This window comes from Bombyx mori, chromosome 11, assembly GCF_030269925.1.
Source record: "Bombyx mori chromosome 11, ASM3026992v2".
In the NCBI taxonomy this organism is placed as follows: Eukaryota; Metazoa; Arthropoda; class Insecta; order Lepidoptera; family Bombycidae; genus Bombyx; species Bombyx mori.
Window position 1 is genome coordinate 5,790,098 of NC_085117.1, and position 17,144 is coordinate 5,807,241.

Genomic DNA, 17,144 nt, shown 5'->3' on the forward strand with positions numbered 1-17,144 from the left:
CCGTTGGCTAATTTCTAACTTATGACAATACACATTTGACTTGGACACAAGCTATAATCACTCATTAATAAGCAAAAATTGATAAAACACAGTAATAAAAACATTAAATATTCATTAGGCATTTAAATTTTGAAAGAATATCTCGAATAAATTTTTGTTTGAGCATTAAAATCGTTTCGTAAATTTCAAAGTGAGTTATTGGAGAGAGCGAACTGGGAGCGAGCTTACGTAACCAGCCCTTCGCATATAAACCTTTCGTTGCGAAATGTTGATGGAATATTTTAAGTTACGCTGATACTTCTTGTTTATCTAATCTTGTATCTTATCTATATATTATTATATAAAAATGATTTGCTGTTCGTTAGTCTCGCTAAAATTCAAGAACGGCTAGACCGATTGGTCTTGAATTATTCGAGGAAGTCCAGAGAAGGTTTAAAAGGTAGGTAAATATGAAAATGCCCGGAAATAAATAAAAATAACAATTTTGATGTTTCCCTGATGTGTCCCCCGTCGGACAGATTAATTTTGTTTGTTTTAAGTTTATTTTATACAAAAGTTTAGGTCTTTTATTTATCGATTGAGGCATTACGAAGTCTGCCGGGTCAACTAGTTATTTATAATATACTAGCGACCCGCCCTCGCGTCGCTTCGGAAACTGTAATTTATTATTCATTTCTCCACTATTTAATGGATGTTATTATACATATAAACCAGCCTCTTCAATCACTCTATCTATTAAAAAAACCCACCTCAAAATCCCTTGCGTAGTTTTAAAGATTTAAGCATACATAGGGATGTAGGGACAGAGAAAGCGACTTTGTTTTATACTATGTAGTGATTTGTTAAAACCTTATTAATTACAATATTGAAATACACATAAATATTACAAATTATATTGTATTTAAAAATATCTAAAAAAATAGTTATCTTAAATCAGACGAAGACAGACAGAAGAAGCGGGCTTCAGACTGAAAATCCACAGAGGATGCAAGAAGACTGAGAAGTCGCAGTACGCGCCTTATCAAGAATGATAATTTTTTGGACAAGACACTTCAACTACCGACCACCTATCAACTCAAGGACAACTCATGGTCAGGGACAGGATGCTATTGTTATGGCACACCAGAATCGACCAAACCATATTTCAGGGCAATATGTTAATGATTAGTCCTAGTACAGTACCCGGCGATTGCACATCGACTCTGGGAAAGAGACGGTTAATTTTTGCTTCGTAGAATGCTATATCTGTCGCACATTACCTAATTGGCATTTAGTCATCATATTACTTAGATGTGTGGACGAGCTCAAAGCCCACCTGGTGTTAAGTGGTTACTGGAGCCCATAGACATCTACAACGTAAATGCGCCACACACATTGAGATATAGGTTCTAAGGTCTCAGTATAGTTACAACGGCTGCCCCGCCCTTCAAACCGAAACGCATTACTGCTTCTGTCTGCCTGGATTCCACCTGGTTCGTGACTCGGAAGCAGGTTGTTGAGCAGGAAGAGATTTTGGTAGTGTAAACTTCGACTTACTCCATAAACGGAAGGATCGCAATTTTTCTAACCCCAAAACGCGCGAAAAACAAATAACTACGAACCTGTCTTATGAATGTGATGGGTTTCTGTCCGAGAGCGTGACAGTCGCCGCAGTTAGCTCTCACCACACGCTCGAAGCGCTTCGGAACCCCCTGCAACAATATAAATATATAAGTATATGTAACAGATACAATATGTTTTGTATGGTTAGTTACACAATAATGAATCGCCTTAGCAGGTAATGCAATCGATCAATGCGGCATTTGAAATCTTATTACGTAGATGGATAAACGAGCTCATAGCACCTTGATATTAACTGATTCTGGAGTTCATAGTCATCACGATGTGAAGACCATATCCTACCTGGGGGCACGAGGGTCATGAGGCTACCGCAAATGTATAGAAAAACAAGCGTCCCACTCCTCGAACCAAAACGCATAATGATTTGCAGGAGCAATAAAAGGATTAAGGTATCTTCTACCAATGCGGCCCAGTATTAACATTATAGTGTTTGCAGGTTTGATAAAAAAGTATTGTGAAACAAACAAATAATATTACTATGGGTAATAATATCTCTGACATATTATATCAATAGCTTCTTAGGCTACCGTCGAATAGGTAGAAAGAAAAAAAACCTCTAAAACTCTGAAGCTATTCCTGGCATATCCGTATGGATATGCCAGGAATATATAAATCTACAGTGGTTTTTACGGATGTTCCGTTATAACTAATGAACCATGCATCCTATTGACTCTAAACTTGGTATCCATGTAGAAAATACATGTACTTAATGGATAGGCTAATATTTATATAAGTGTTGGTCTCCCTACACCAGTTGCGGGGCCGTTAATGATGAGAATGTTTGTGGGGGTTAAAAATAATAATGTTAATTTTAAATGTCCAGCGAAGCGGTCGGGTACAGCTAGTAACATATATATTTATTATTATATAGGTATATTAAATAAAATATAGTGATATACACAGTATAATTTAAAATCAACATACTATAAAATAATAAACATATTTACAAGTGCTCTACAATTTCCGTGGTCACGGGCGACTTAAAGTAAGTAATGTTTACTGCAAATATCAAGAGATAAGACGCGCTCTGTTGCCCTTCTGTTATGTTCGTGACGTGTTGTTGTTTGCAAAGATACTAAATGTGTAGAGCGACGCCTACTGCTGTGAGGTCTATAAAGTTTCAACGACTTTCTTTTGTTTTTATATAGGAACAAATAACAGCGGGACGTAGATATAACTAATACGTACACAAAAATAGAATTACTGCCGAAAATGTTACAAATCATTACAAGGAAAACACCATTGATTATTATTAAAAAAAACAAAAAAACAAAATGAAACACGAGAGTAACCCCGAAAACGGCTTTCCATTATATTGATGGCTCACAAAACCTAAAAGACATTGCTATAAAATTTCTAATAAATGGCCCTAAAAATCTAAAACGTCGGCGAAGATATGAAAATAGAACGACATTTTCTGGAAAAAGCAAATCTTCCGAGATTGAAGCTCCGTGCTCGATGAACTTATAAAATTGTGAGGCGAGACGTCGCAGCCCAGACGACGGCGGCAACGGCGGAACCGCATCAACTAGGAATTGCCAACTTCCAGAGTAATAACTACACAAAAATATCGCCCTGTGAAAAACAAATGACAGATTTGTTTGACTAGCTATGAATCAGAAGTCACAGTCATGTGGTCCGCCCCCTTTCTACCATGGGTCTTTGTCGAGTGCACAGCCGCATCCAATCTATGTTTGAGAATGCGGCGTGTATACAAGATGTAAGATTTCCAAAAACATCATAATATCTGAAGAGAGAAATATTATGTCCTGAGGTCACCTATTTTTAAAAAAAACTTCTCGCTATGACATGTTCTTCTTTAAACGAGGCTTGTGAAGAGTATTAAGCGGTAGGCAGCGGCTCAGCTCTGCCCCTGGCATTGCTGATGTCCATGAGCAACGGTAACATATCATCAGGTGGGCCGTATGCTCGTCTGCCTACAAACGCAATAAAAAAATAAACATCAGGCAAAAAAATAAAATTTTTTTGGATGTTAAAAACAACTTCGAAAACCTTGCAACCCCTAAAGTACACAGGAAAACCTGCATTTCGCCTCTCCTCTCCTGGACGATGTTGTAGTCGGAGATTTTTGCCTCCTACAAACGTTTTGTTTGCATTTACATTTTATTGTACTCGGGCGTGGAATTTCAAACTGAACAAGTGTAAAATGTGTAGTTGGAAAGATTATATTGCACCAAATTCGTGCACGAATGTAGATATTTTCTTAATAACTACGATGAGCAAACCAACTCATGGCCCATTGAATGTTCGCCAGTAACACCGCAACATAAGCGTCGCTAATTACCTTACGACACTAGGTGAGAGTCCCTTTTGCATTAGCTCAAGGACTGCGGTACTCTTCAAGCCGGTATCCGCCATGCTAACCTTGGCAGAAATAAACATGGTGCTACCATACAGCCTTACAATTCGCTGTACTATCAGTACAGTTCCTCAGGTTAGAGCCCCGTAAGCTCACCTACTCACTCGGTTACGCAGGCATAGCCTCTAAAGACTACCAGCTAGAGCAAGAAAGAAAAATAAAAAAAAACAGTACAGTTTAATTTTCAATAGATGGGCAGATAATCGTAAGCTCAGATGTTAAACAGATACTGAAGTCCATAGACATCAAAAAGCAACAGAAAGAGGCAGGCCGCACGGCACGTTACGCCTCATCATCAGTAAATCTTGTCTGACATCGCAACAAACATGGTGTAGTATAACGGATTTTATAAAGATGTTATCTTTGCTTCGATATTAATATAATTATAATAATGCAGAATTATCTATACTTGTTTAGCGTTTTCCTCGTCTGCTGTAAATATCATTATAGGAAAACAACCATCAATCAATTATCTGCAGATCACAGTTCAAAGCTAAATTACAATTAATTACATCAGATGCAATGATAAGGGGGGTTTACTGCTTCTGCTGCTATCTGCTTGAACTATAATATTATTTACTTTGTGAATAGAAACGTACCCTGCCATGAGACACATACTACCTATATTAAATTTAGTGATGAACCTACATATTAAACCGTATTTACTTTTGTGAAAATTAAATCAAATAAAAACCTTAATCGAGTGTGTTAATCATAATGGCTGGAAGTATATTTATTAGCAGAGCTTTGACACTTTTATTGGCTTGATATATTTGGTATTAGTCACCCTTGACAAGGATGCGCTCTTATGAAAGGAGGCTTAGTACTTCTAGGATATGAGCCCTAAGTTTACAGACTAAATTTACTTGCATTGAGTGCCTAAGAAGGCAGACGATGCACCTGATTAATGCTGAGCAGTAAACAAGAATGATCTTGAGAAACCCAAATGAACACAACGGTAGCCGTAATACTCCTGTGACAAGCGTCGTGATAGAAAAAAGTGAATCCTCTAAAATAGTTCCTCAGAGCCCCCGCCACACTATCCAATATTCAGTGAGGGTTGCACTTATTATTCCGGTAAAATAAAATCAGCAAACAACAAACAATGCTTTAAAGTCAACTCGTAAAAAATCACTAGTATTGTGACTCGGGCGAGATCACAATCCAATGAGGCTCAAACAATAAACAATAAAAAACTTGGCTGTCATCGTCTGATCTCGTAAATCCGCGGAACGATCGTAATATAATAGTGAGGAGAGGCAATAAAAACATATTTCGTTCTCCGCCCTCAGCAACGGATGGATACTCGCGCGCTTGGATGTCTGCACCGACACAGAATCTAGAACAACTAGGATACGGTACGTGAGCTTCACAAAATCGCAGAAAAGCACATTGAAGCCGCTATGTACCAACAAGTAATTGTAGAACTTTATCGGAGCTATACATTCACCAGTGATTACCAAACATATGAATTAATGGTGAGGGTATGGTAAAGAAGTATACGGGAAAAAGCTGACGTGAACATTTAATTTTCTGGTTTGGTTTTGGTAAAAGTACGTAATTATATAATCATTACATTTAAACAAATTTAAATGTGCTTTTCTATTAAAGTTTCAGATGAGTCCTAAGAGACTTGGTGAATAAACATTTTGTTCTAACTAAAATATATTTTAGTATTATATTATGGGGAGAATTTGCATTTAACTTTATTATTTTATTGGAAACTAGCTGAACCCGCAAACTTCGTAGTGCCTCAATCGATAAATAAAAGACCTAAGCTTTTGTATAAAATAAATTTAAAACAAACAAAAGGAATCCGTCCGATGGGGGACACATTAAAGAAAAAACAAAATTGTTATTTTTATTTAATTCCGAGCATTTTCATATTTATCTACCTGGACTTTACCAAATAATTCAAGACCAAAATTAGCCAAATCGATCCAGCCGTTCTCGAGTTTTAGCGAGACTAATGAACAGCAATTCATTTTTATATATATAGATTTATTCTAGATTTTCGATTACCATACGGTAGCTTATCTAAAAAATCACTAATGAATGTTTTCATAAAAACAGACGCAATAGAAGTGATTTACGTGCATGTTTGTTGGTGCTCGCCCTTGTAAAGGCTGTTGTGTGAACGGGTTGCTCATGTTATTTCATAAAAACGAATATCTCGGTAGGAGCACCGTGAGACTTGCGCCGAATTTGTTGCCAGACTTTCGTATATTTATCATCGGTAAAATTATTGTAAAACGGTAAAAAAGGTATTGCGCGCAGGCCAAATGTTAGGACCTCTTACTACTGGTGGTAGGACCTCTTATGAGTCCGCACGGGTAGGTACCACCACCCCGCCTATTTCTGCCGTGAAGCAGTAATGCGTTTCGGTTTGAAGGGTGGGGCAGCCGTTGTAACTATACTGAGACCTTAGAACTCATGTTTCAAGGTAAGTGGCGGCATTTACGTTATAGATGTCTATGGGTTCACGTAACCACTTAACACCTGTTGGACCGTGAGCTCGTCCATCCATCTGAGCACCAAATATATATATATCTCTCTCTCAATTATATTGTAACATAATATTATTGTATTGTATTGTAATATAATATTATTATTACCATAATTGTATACCATATACCTTTGATTCCAAAACCACTTCACTACTTCTAACTAAAAACCTATAACTTTCGAACAACATATAAATCTTCTGTCGGAGACATGCAGTTAGATAACAATGCATAGATTCCTTTACATCACATTAATAGATTGATTTGGGTATCGGATAAGATTAACTCAAGTGTTTTAGTCGAGACTGTCTGCCTCATGTCTCAAGATGGACAGCAGCGATCTGCGGGCTCCAGTAGCTGCCTAACATCACGTGTGCCAATCTCATTTGCACATGTTACAATGACAAGCATTGCTCATGTATTAAAGATGCTCGTTGCGTAGTGGTGGCTCCACTGCGTCTCACACACACACACACACACTCACAGGGTTGAAACAAGTGACATTATGTTTTCAGTTTTACTGAAAATCATGAACCCAAAAGAACCTTAACACTTTGAGGCCCGGAGTCCTCACGTATTGAACATATAATTTAGTCTTACATTACTCTTAAGACCGCAAAGGTTAATGTTCCGGTCATAATGGGCAGTTAGTATGATCAGACGACAAGTGTGTGCGGCCCTGACTTGTTGCCCATCATATTTATAGTAGGAATGATTAATGTGGGGCTCTCTCTACCGACTTAAGAAACCCTTACTACTGGTCCTGTCGGTGGCGAGGGATAATGAGAGTCCACTCGAGTAGATACCACAAGATCGCCTACTTTCCAAGACGGGTGGGTTATCCACGTTGTGGTCCTTTAGGGCCTCAGTGACAACTTAGCATAGGGCTGGCTATAAGCACCGTCCGTCTAGTCAACAGTGGGTAAGTCAAACTTCACTTGTACATATAGGCGGTTGCCTGTTAACTCTAGTGTCATAGTTAATGACATGAATAAAGGTTTAATTCATACAGACAGGTTCTATCGTTAGCACAAGCTGATCGTTAAAATCACAACATATTTTATTTTCATAGATGTTGTTGATGATGTAAACAACTAAATAAACTGAACTCACCTTGACTAACTCTCTTTCGATCTGCAAAGCCCTCTGCAAGATAGGTCCACGGACCGCATACTGGATATTCAGTAAATTCTGATTAATGTTCTCCTCAGTTAAACACTTTTCTAACTTCATTTTAAAATATTGATTATAAAAAAAAAAACAGTGTGTAATTATTTTATTTTTAGAAAAATAATTTATTAAGTACTGTGATGCGTTTGAAAGGCCCACCGGAGGGGAATGCGTAAACGCAGTGATATCGGCTTTAAACTCTTCTCAGTTTATAAGCAAGTGGTCTACAAGCTAGTGGCGGGTGACGCAATGGAAACGCAGTACGTTGGCACCAGCGGACGCCACGCGATCGAGCGAGGACGAGTCGTGAACACAGGTTAGCCCCCTTGAAGGGGTCAACTTTGAAAATAAACGCATGCACGGCAGAGTCCAGTTTTCTTAAGTCCAGTGGTGGATTTACACTAGGGGCAGTCGGGGTTAGTGCCCAGGGCGTCAAATTTTTTATGACGGCAAAATTTTTAAAGTAAAAATTTTTGTTTTTAGTCGTATCAGGATTGCTCAATAAATAATTTTCTTTTTAATTGATAATTCAAGAGATTCTATTCATCCATTATTTGTGAATTATAGTTTTGGCACCTTTGATAAAAATTAATAATCAAAATGATTTAATTGATATTCGATTTTTCTAATTTCTATAATTAAATAACTTTAATTATTATTATTTTATGGAATATAATTATGAGTCACCCATATTAGAAAAAAAAAAATTGATGTTTTTGGAATATATGACATATGATAAAGTTTCCGCAATAAATTAGTTATAGTTTATTTTGAAAAATAAAATATGTAAACTATAAGTTTAGGTAAAATTCCAGTATAGGGGCGGTTTTTTTTCCGATGCCCACGAGCGGCATTAAGTTTAAATCCGGCCCTGCTTAAGTCATACGCCACGAATGATGAACTAGCAACGTCTCGAATGCATTTGCGAGGTAGGTGCCGTCCCAACCCGAGCACTCCTGACACGACATACACGACACCATCCTTAGTCAGACAAGTAAGACGCCACCGATCCTTATCAAAATATTACGCAGGGATCCTAATCCTTCGGCCGATACGGACGCTTAAATCATCTGTTTCTGTTCGTTGCGGCTACGTCTCAAGAAAGAGGCTTCGCCCCAAGAGGCTTCGCCCTCATGCCTCAAAGTCGATCCCGTAGTGATGTGAACTGGCTCCGAATTAATGCCATTTGTGCCGTTAGTTAGACGACCTATTGAGGTTCGCGGGGATCCGCTGGATGCAGGCAGCGCAGGACCGGTCTTTGTGGCGAGGCTTGGGGGAGGCCTATGTCCAGAAATGGACGTCCATGGGCTGATAGGAGGAGGAGGAGTGCCGTTAGCTCGTCATCTGCAAATATAAAGCAAAAAATGTTCCCAAAGAATATTCTCTTCGTGCCTTTTCAGTTGGTGTCACAGCTGTTACTGAAATGTGATTGATACTGATCATAATGATAATCGTGACACAAGTTGGTGCGCTTATGATATGGCATCTTGTTAAGTGCGGTCGCCCCTCCTGCTTCTACAAGACTGTCCCGACTGAGACTCGGATGCTCAGCCTAGAAAGTGCAGGAGAGTTCAATGAGTCGCTTGTGTGAGTGGAGTCCCACATAGTTCCGGCCCACAGCGCGATACTTGGCTCAATAAAATTGGGTCTACGAGCTTCAACCGTTTCACAGAAATCCGTGAACTATTGTGATAAAATTCTCAACTCAAATTAATTGAATTGTAATAACATTTGTTGTTATTTTATTTATATACTAGCCGTACTCGACCGCTTCGCTGAGCATTTAAAATTAACATTATTATTTATTGTCATTATTATTAGGGAGTCCAATACTCATATAAATATTAGCCTATCCATTAAGTACATGTATTTTCTACATGGATACCAAGTTTCAAGTCAATCGGATGCACGGTTCAGTAGTTATAACGGAACATCCGTAAAAACCATTGCAGATTTATATATTAATATAGATTTAGCACGCCAAGATCACTATCGATCGAAACAATTTTAATATATTATTTTTTTTTTTTTTTTTTTTTTTTTTTATAACAACTAAGAGGCAAACGAGCAAGACGGGTCACCTGATGGTAAGTGATTCACCGCCGCCCACGGTCACCAGCGTTTACGCCAGTGCGTTGCCTACCCTTCAGATAAGAATATGCTCTTTTCTTGAATAACCCAATGTCGCAGTTGTTGGGGAAGACCGCTGATGGCAACGAATTCCAGAGATTTACTGTGCGTGGCAGAAAACTGTTTTTAAAACGCATTGTAGTGGAACGCCAACCATCCAGATGGTGCGGATGATAGTTCCGGCGAGACGATCGGTTGCGAAAATCAGCGGCTTCTATTAAATTGAACAACTCCTCGGAACACTCCCCATTGTAAATTCTGTAAAGTATGCATAGGGAAGATAGATCCCTACGCAGTGCCAAAGGATCTAGCCGATCGGCAAGTACAGGATCGTCGACAATCCGAGATGCCCTACGTTGGATTCGGTCAAAGGGAGATAGCTGATAACCCGGAGCCCCGGCCCAAAGGTGGCAGCAATACTCCATGTGAGGCCGCACCTGCGCCTTATACAGCTTAAGGCGGTGAGGCGGCTTGAAGTACTGTTTGGCCCTGTTGAGTACTCCGAGTTTTTTGGAGGCCATTTTAGCCTTGCTCTCCAAATGACCGCCAAACTGGACAACACTCGAAATGTCTACGCCCAGAATGCCCATGTTCGACTTGGCACAAAGGTGAGTGTTTCCGAAGAGTGGCGATGCGACAAAGGGGGCTTTTTTAGCGGTGAACGCGCAAACTTGAGTCTTAGAAGGGTTAAACTGGACTAGATTTAGTCCCCCCCAATCGGAAATCTTCACAAGGGATGATTCGATTTCAGACACAAGTTTGTTCCGACACTCATCGACGTGATCCCGAGAGATATTGCTGCGGCCGAAATACAGTGCATCCACGGTACTGTCATCCGCATAGCAATGAATGCCACTGGTATGCAACAAATCATTGATATGCAGAATGAACAATGTCGGGGATAACACGCAGCCTTGGGGAACACCAGCATTTACGGTCCGGGGGTCCGAGCATGAGCCGTCTACGACGACTTTAACTCTCCGTTCCGCAAGGAAACTGCCGATCCACCTACAAAGTCTCTCAGGAAGCCCATAGGAAGGAAGCTTCGATAGTAAGGCTTTATGCCAAACCCGATCGAAGGCTTTCGCAATGTCCAAACTAACGCCTAGTGCCTCACCCTTACTCTCAACCGCCTGCGCCCAACGGTGAGTTAGTAAAGCCAAAAGATCACCAGCTGATCGGCCTTTGCGGAAGCCATATTGGCGGTCGCTGATCAGCTGGTGCTCTTCCAGGTAGCCCATGAGCTGGCGGTTGATTATGGATTCCATAATTTTGGAGAGTAAGGAGGTGATAGCGATAGGCCTGTAGTTGGACGGATCTGAGCGGTCGCCTTTTTTAGGGATCGGGTGTACTAGAGCCGTCTTCCATGAATGTGGGACAACGCCGAGGACATAAGAGTGTCTGAATAAGCGCGTTAAAACCGGTGCCAGCTCTGGAGCACACACCTTCAGCACAATAGGAGATATTCCATCGGGCCCACTCGACTTGTTGACATCCAGGGAGAATAGTGCTTTCCGCACAGCACACTGTGTGAAGCGGACGTCCGCCATTGTGGTTTCACACCTCGGGATGGTAGGAGGAGTGTTCCCCCTGTCGTCAAGAGTCGAGTTTTCCGCAAAGATAGAGCCAAGAAGATCGGCTTTCTCCCTTGCGGAATAGGCCAATGAACCATCCTCCCCGCGCAAAGGTGGAAGCGTCGACCGACAGAAATTACCCTGGACAGCCTTGGCGAGAGACCAGAACGCACGAGAGCCAGATGGCAGGCGCGCCAGTCTCTCGCCAATTCTCCCAACGTAATTTGATTTTGCCAATGCAATTTGCTTCTTAAAGAACCTGGAAGCAGAGTTGTACTTCTTCTTGAGTGAGTCAGAGTTTACATCCTTAGCGGCCTTTGCCCTAGCCCAAGCCTGGTAGCATTCCCGCTTGCGACGATGTGCGTCACGGCAGGACCCACCAAACCAGGGCCGAGACCTGCCACCGACAGGCACCGCTGAGTTAGGAACAAATAATTCCATGCCCTGCAGCACGACGCCGGCAACCGAGTCAGCGCAGGTGCTAGGATCCTCTGACTTGAAGCAAATCTGCCCCCATGGGTAGGATGCAAAGAAAGAGCGCATCCCGTTCCAGTCTGCTGACCTGTAGTGCCAAACACGTCGTCTACCAGATGGAAGTGGTTGTGACGAGACGGTGAGAGGCACCACGCTCCGAACTAGGCAATGGTCCGATGACCCGAGAGGAGCATCGACCCATACCCGAATGGGTTCGGGGCGAGAGGTCAGCAGAAGGTCCAATAAGGAAGGCGAATGGTCTTCCACATCCGGCACACGTGTGGGAGAAGGTACCATCTGCGTCAGACCATTGGCAATGGCAAAATCGTGAGCAGACCTTCCCGCATGGTCAGTACGTGTTGACCCAAGCCAGTCAGAGTGGTGGGCATTAAAGTCGCCCAAAACCACAATTTCTGCGGTAGGAATCTGCTCAAGTATTCTGTCAGTGGACACCTGCAGATGCTCGAAGAGCCGGTCAATTTCCAAATTTCCGCTATGAGACCTGTAAAGGCACGCGTAGACGCGAATGTGATCCTCACAATCGACGCGCACCCAAAGGATCGACAGGTCTCTGCCTTCAAGACTGCTGAGCCTACGGTAACAAATTCCCTCCCTGATGTACACACACACGCCGGCGCGTGGCACAAAAATGTGCTCCAGGCTATAGGCCGGGTACTTTAGATATGAAGTGTCAGTTGGGGAGGAAATCTGCGTCTCCGTCAGGAAAAGCAAATCTGGCCTTTCCGTCTCGAGATGGTGGTGGACGGCATTTAAGTTTGAGTGAAGTCCCCTGATGTTAGAAAAATCCACTGCTAAAGTGGAGGGGGACTTCCTCGTTATTGGGCTCAGTTTGCACCCAGCAGCTGTGATAAACGACGCTTGATGTGCCCCCCCAGAATACGATGGGCAGCCTGAGCCAGAGCGAGAGGATAGCATCTCTCGCTCTCGCTCAGAGAGGGATTCTCCAGTCTCTAAGAGACTGGTACCCTCCTGGGGTATTTTATTTGTATCACTCGTCGCCATCACAAAAATCAAAAATAGCATAAGGGGTGGGGAAGGAAAGGGAAGGAGAAAGGTCATAGAGGGTGAGGAATTGTGGGACAGGGAATAAAAAGACAGGAAGGGGCCAACTGATACTCATTCCCACACGCAGCGCAACAGTCCCTAGAAAATCTGTTGCGATACGTGTAGTATAATGAAAGTGCCAGTTGCTATTTGGGCCCCGAGGTAGAGGGATAAGGGCGCCGGGACTCTCACTCACCAGTCGAAACGCGGTGGCCTCTAGGAGGCCCCCACTTCACGCTGATTTTCTGTGAGAGGGTAGTGTTTCACCGGTCGATCCTGCCCACCTACGTGCTACAGCGAACTGCAGACTTGGATCTACTACTCTCAATACTGTTGTCCGAACAAACTAAATCGATGGCGCTACACTCCCCTCAAACCTACCATCACACCGCCCGCCACCGGAGTAGAGTTCATCCATACTACCTGGAGCCACTGCGTTCATCTACAGTGCGTTTCCAGAGGTCTTTTTTGCCACGTACCATCCGGCTATGGAATCAGCTCCCCTCCACGGTGTTTCCCGAGCGCTATGACATGTCCTTCTTCAAACGAGGCTTGTGGAGAGTATTAAGTGGTAGGCGGCGGCTCGGCTCGGCTCCTGGCATTGCTGAAGTCCATGGGCGATGGTAACCACTTACAATCAGGTGGGCCGTACGCTCACCTGCCTACAAAGGCAATAAAAAAAAAAAAAATTTTTTTTAAACCATTGTTCTCTTAAAATCAATTTAGATATAGAAACAGTAAAATAACATTTCACAATATTGAACGTTCCTATATTGAGAAAATGTTATTAGTTTCATCATCACTATGGTCTGTACTGATTATTGTTAATGTTAGAGCAATATTATACAAATGTTTTTTTTATGTCAAAATTTATGTTATTTTTTATTGTCAAATATTTGTATGCGCAAACTTTATGAAGACAATTTAACTTTTATTTGGGGAGCGCGGGGTTTGTAGGGCTTGTCCGCCACTGCGAACCGCGGGCCCAAGGATGTTTTCAGGACCCTAATCACTAAACGACTCCACCTTGCACTCTCTCACCCGGCGTCCGATCTCCACCCGGGGTCAGATCCCGGGCAGAGTAGAGGGGTTCCCGCGGTACGGCGGTTTTAAAGTAGTCGTGGCCTAAAGGATAAAATCTCGCCGGAAGGTACCAATTTTTCCAATTAAATACGTAGATACTTAACAAAATTGTTCACTTGACTTCCACGGTGAAGGAATAACATCGTGTACCTAATAAAAATCAAACGCGTAAAATTATAATTTGCGTAATTACTGGTGGTAGGACCTCTTGTCAGTCCGCACGGGTAGGTACCACCGCCCTGCCTATTTCTGCCGTGAAGCAGTAATGCGTTTCGGTTAGAAGGGTGGGGCAGCCATTGTAACTATACTTGAGACCTTAGAACTTATATCTCAAGGTGGGTGGCGTATTTACGTTGTAGATGTCTATGGGCTCCAGCAACCACTTAACACCAGGTGAGCTGTGAGCTCGTCCATCCATCTTAGCAATTAAGAAAAAAAAAGGGCGCCGAAATGGCGGTGCCGCGGCGGTCTGGCCGTCTCGGACGGCTGGCTGTCTGAAGCTCGCCTAGACGGCGCCGCAAATTGGTACCCTCAGGACACTCTGCTTGGCCGAAACCAGCGTGGGTGTTCTTCCGTGTTGTTGTTCATTCGCAAGGGATGAAGAGCGGCTTGCGCGTCGAAGTGATTCCCGACATAATGTTCGCAAAATACGGAAATCATATTTTAGTTTCATATTTCAACACAACTTATATATCTGACGAAGCATGTTGCGGATAATAACGTACTTTTAGGTTAGGAATATTATGTTCTTTTTTTTAAATAATAAACGATTAATTACAACTCCACTACATACCATAATGTGTAATCGATTATTCAGGACTAAGTATTGCAGATTATTATTATATTATATTATTATTATATATTACAGATAAGTTTTACAGACAAAGATGTTAAAACTTATAAGCACTAGACTAGATAATTGTTTACTACAACTAGGCTTTTTTTTTTTTTCTCGGGCCGGGGGCCGAACCTACTACGAGGTCCCCGCGCCTAGGGGGCGCGCGGGATATGTGAGACTCAACGATCTGCAGGTGTTGAGAGCAGATCGCGGGTCCAAGGATTTTAGGGCCCACCCACTAAACGACTCCCCTGCACTCTTACACCCGACGTCCGATCTCCGTCCGGGGCAGAACCCGTTCAGAGTAGGGGGGTTCCCGCGGTCAACACTACAACCAGACACGCGGCGCCACCCCGAGGACACTACAACTAGGCTGCTACAACTCATTTTAACATCTACGATTCTTTGAAATGTCGGACTAAGCCGGACTCCCAAAAATCAAAGAATATACTGATTAATTGTAAAATTAAACTGAAGTCGTCGCGGCCTAAAGTTTAAGATGCCCGGTGTACTCAACTCTAGCGATACGACTGTGACGGTCTTATCCCGCAGGAGTCTATCTACAATATTTTCTAAATAAATATGTATTTAACACAAGTTCACGAGTCTAATTTGCGTAGTTGCTGATGGTAGGGGGTTTTGTGAGCCCACATGGGAAGGTTCCATCGCCCTGCCTATTGTTACCACGTAGCTGTAATGTGGTCCCGTTTTAAGGGTGGGACAATCGTAGTATAGAACTGAGACTTAGAGCGCACGTCTCAAGGTTGTGTGCGTGTGCGTCTTGAATGTTGGCATTTGCCATGTTGTTGTATGTGGCCTCGGTAACCACTAAACATCAAGTGGACCGTGATATCTTTCACCCGTCTATTCAATAATTAAACAACTTTTACGATTTAATTTCGCCTTTTTTACTGTCATTATGTTACTTCCAATGGTTCTAATAATTTACAGACTTTGTCGTCACGGCTGATTGAGCTTAAATAAGTATGAACATACGTCAACATTTGAATATTTTATTAACGACCGTTAAATTTTCTATTCAACTCTTTCATAGCATTATCGTTTCTTTTCACACAGAAGTAACTAACCGTACTAGAGGTCCGGCAGTAGAAGAAATTCGACTATAATTAATTGGAATTGTAAGTTTGTACACTATTATGATTGTAATTTATACTTCTATAATCAAAAAATTTCGCCAAGGCTACACTATAAAAAAATATTAAGAAAGACAAACAATATTTAATCTATTCTCAATTTGACCACAGACGTCAAGAACAAAAGTTTGACAATAAATAGTATGATGCATGCGTTGTGCGTCAAATACATGGTATGTAGTGTGTGTAATGTTTTCTTTATTGATTTAATGTGTCTTTTATGCATTATTTTAAAAAAATATTAGCATTGTGCACTTCTTCTCTATATTCTCTATAAGTATGGAAAATTTCATACTCCTCCGTCCGCGCAATTTTCGTAAAAAGGGATACAAAGTTTTTGCTTCACGTATTAATATATAAATTTTGATGTCTGTCAGTTTGTTGTATATTTCATCTTCACGATACGAGGATCCCAGGTGTTAGATATGAGTTTACCATTTCTCTATCAAAATTAGGGTATTTTGTTGTTTCAATGACCTTGCGCACCATACGTGGTAATAAACCTTACGTGGTTTTTCTCTAGGATTTATGTGAAGTGATTAATCATTTTGGAAACAAATCGAGTCTGAAGTTTCTATTCGCGCATTAATCATTACCAAAGATTACACTGGTATATGTTTATATATTTAGTTAGATATAATAATAATCACGTATCTAAATAAAGAGGTAATTTTTGAATATGTATATTATATTGACAATAAATTGAAACACTCTTTTTTTTTATTGCCCTTGTAGGCAGACGAGCAAACGGCCCACCTGATGGTGAGTGGTTACCGTCGCCCATGGACTTCAACAATGCCAGGGGCAGAGCCAAGCCGCTGCCTAAACTCTTTCAACCACTCCACATCTATAACAGCCTTGCAACCTCTAGCACCGTTGCTTACTTTGTTGAGACAGCCAGGTATCTAGGAGAGTGTAGTCAATCAATCAACAGCACCAGAGTTTACAAGCAAGATTGCTAAGTTACAAGATTGCTAAGGAGAATTTTGTTATTTGCATCTGGGAAATACCCTGATGTTCATTCGAGTACACATCTAAAAATACATGAGCTGTCACAAATATTACTTCCATACTAAGGAAAGTACCGACACTAGCGATAGGATCGCTGTACGCGTATCAATCTGAGATAACGTTCCACACCCTTATTTAAAC

The 17,144-nt window shown here is 41.6% G+C and overlaps 1 protein-coding gene across 2 annotated transcripts in view; it reads right to left on the reverse strand.

The window, feature by feature from the left end:
* LOC101747023 (alanine aminotransferase 1) overlaps positions 1–8,530 on the reverse strand; it is a 153,534-nt gene extending 145,004 nt beyond the window's left edge. The window contains exons 1-2 of one of the 2 annotated variants that reach the window (XR_009974231.1): positions 7,618–8,139; positions 1,602–1,691 (exon numbers count right to left, since the gene is read on the reverse strand). Coding sequence is in view for 1 of the 2 variants with exons in the window: in XM_038014076.2 (XP_037870004.1) it covers positions 1,602–1,691; positions 7,618–7,737 (210 nt within the window). In the remaining variant the exon portion in view is untranslated. Of the gene's footprint in view, positions 1–1,601; positions 1,692–7,617 lie in introns of both variants that reach the window. The other variant, XM_038014076.2, reaches the window with a different exon arrangement.
* Between the last annotated feature and the right edge of the window lie 8,614 nt (positions 8,531–17,144).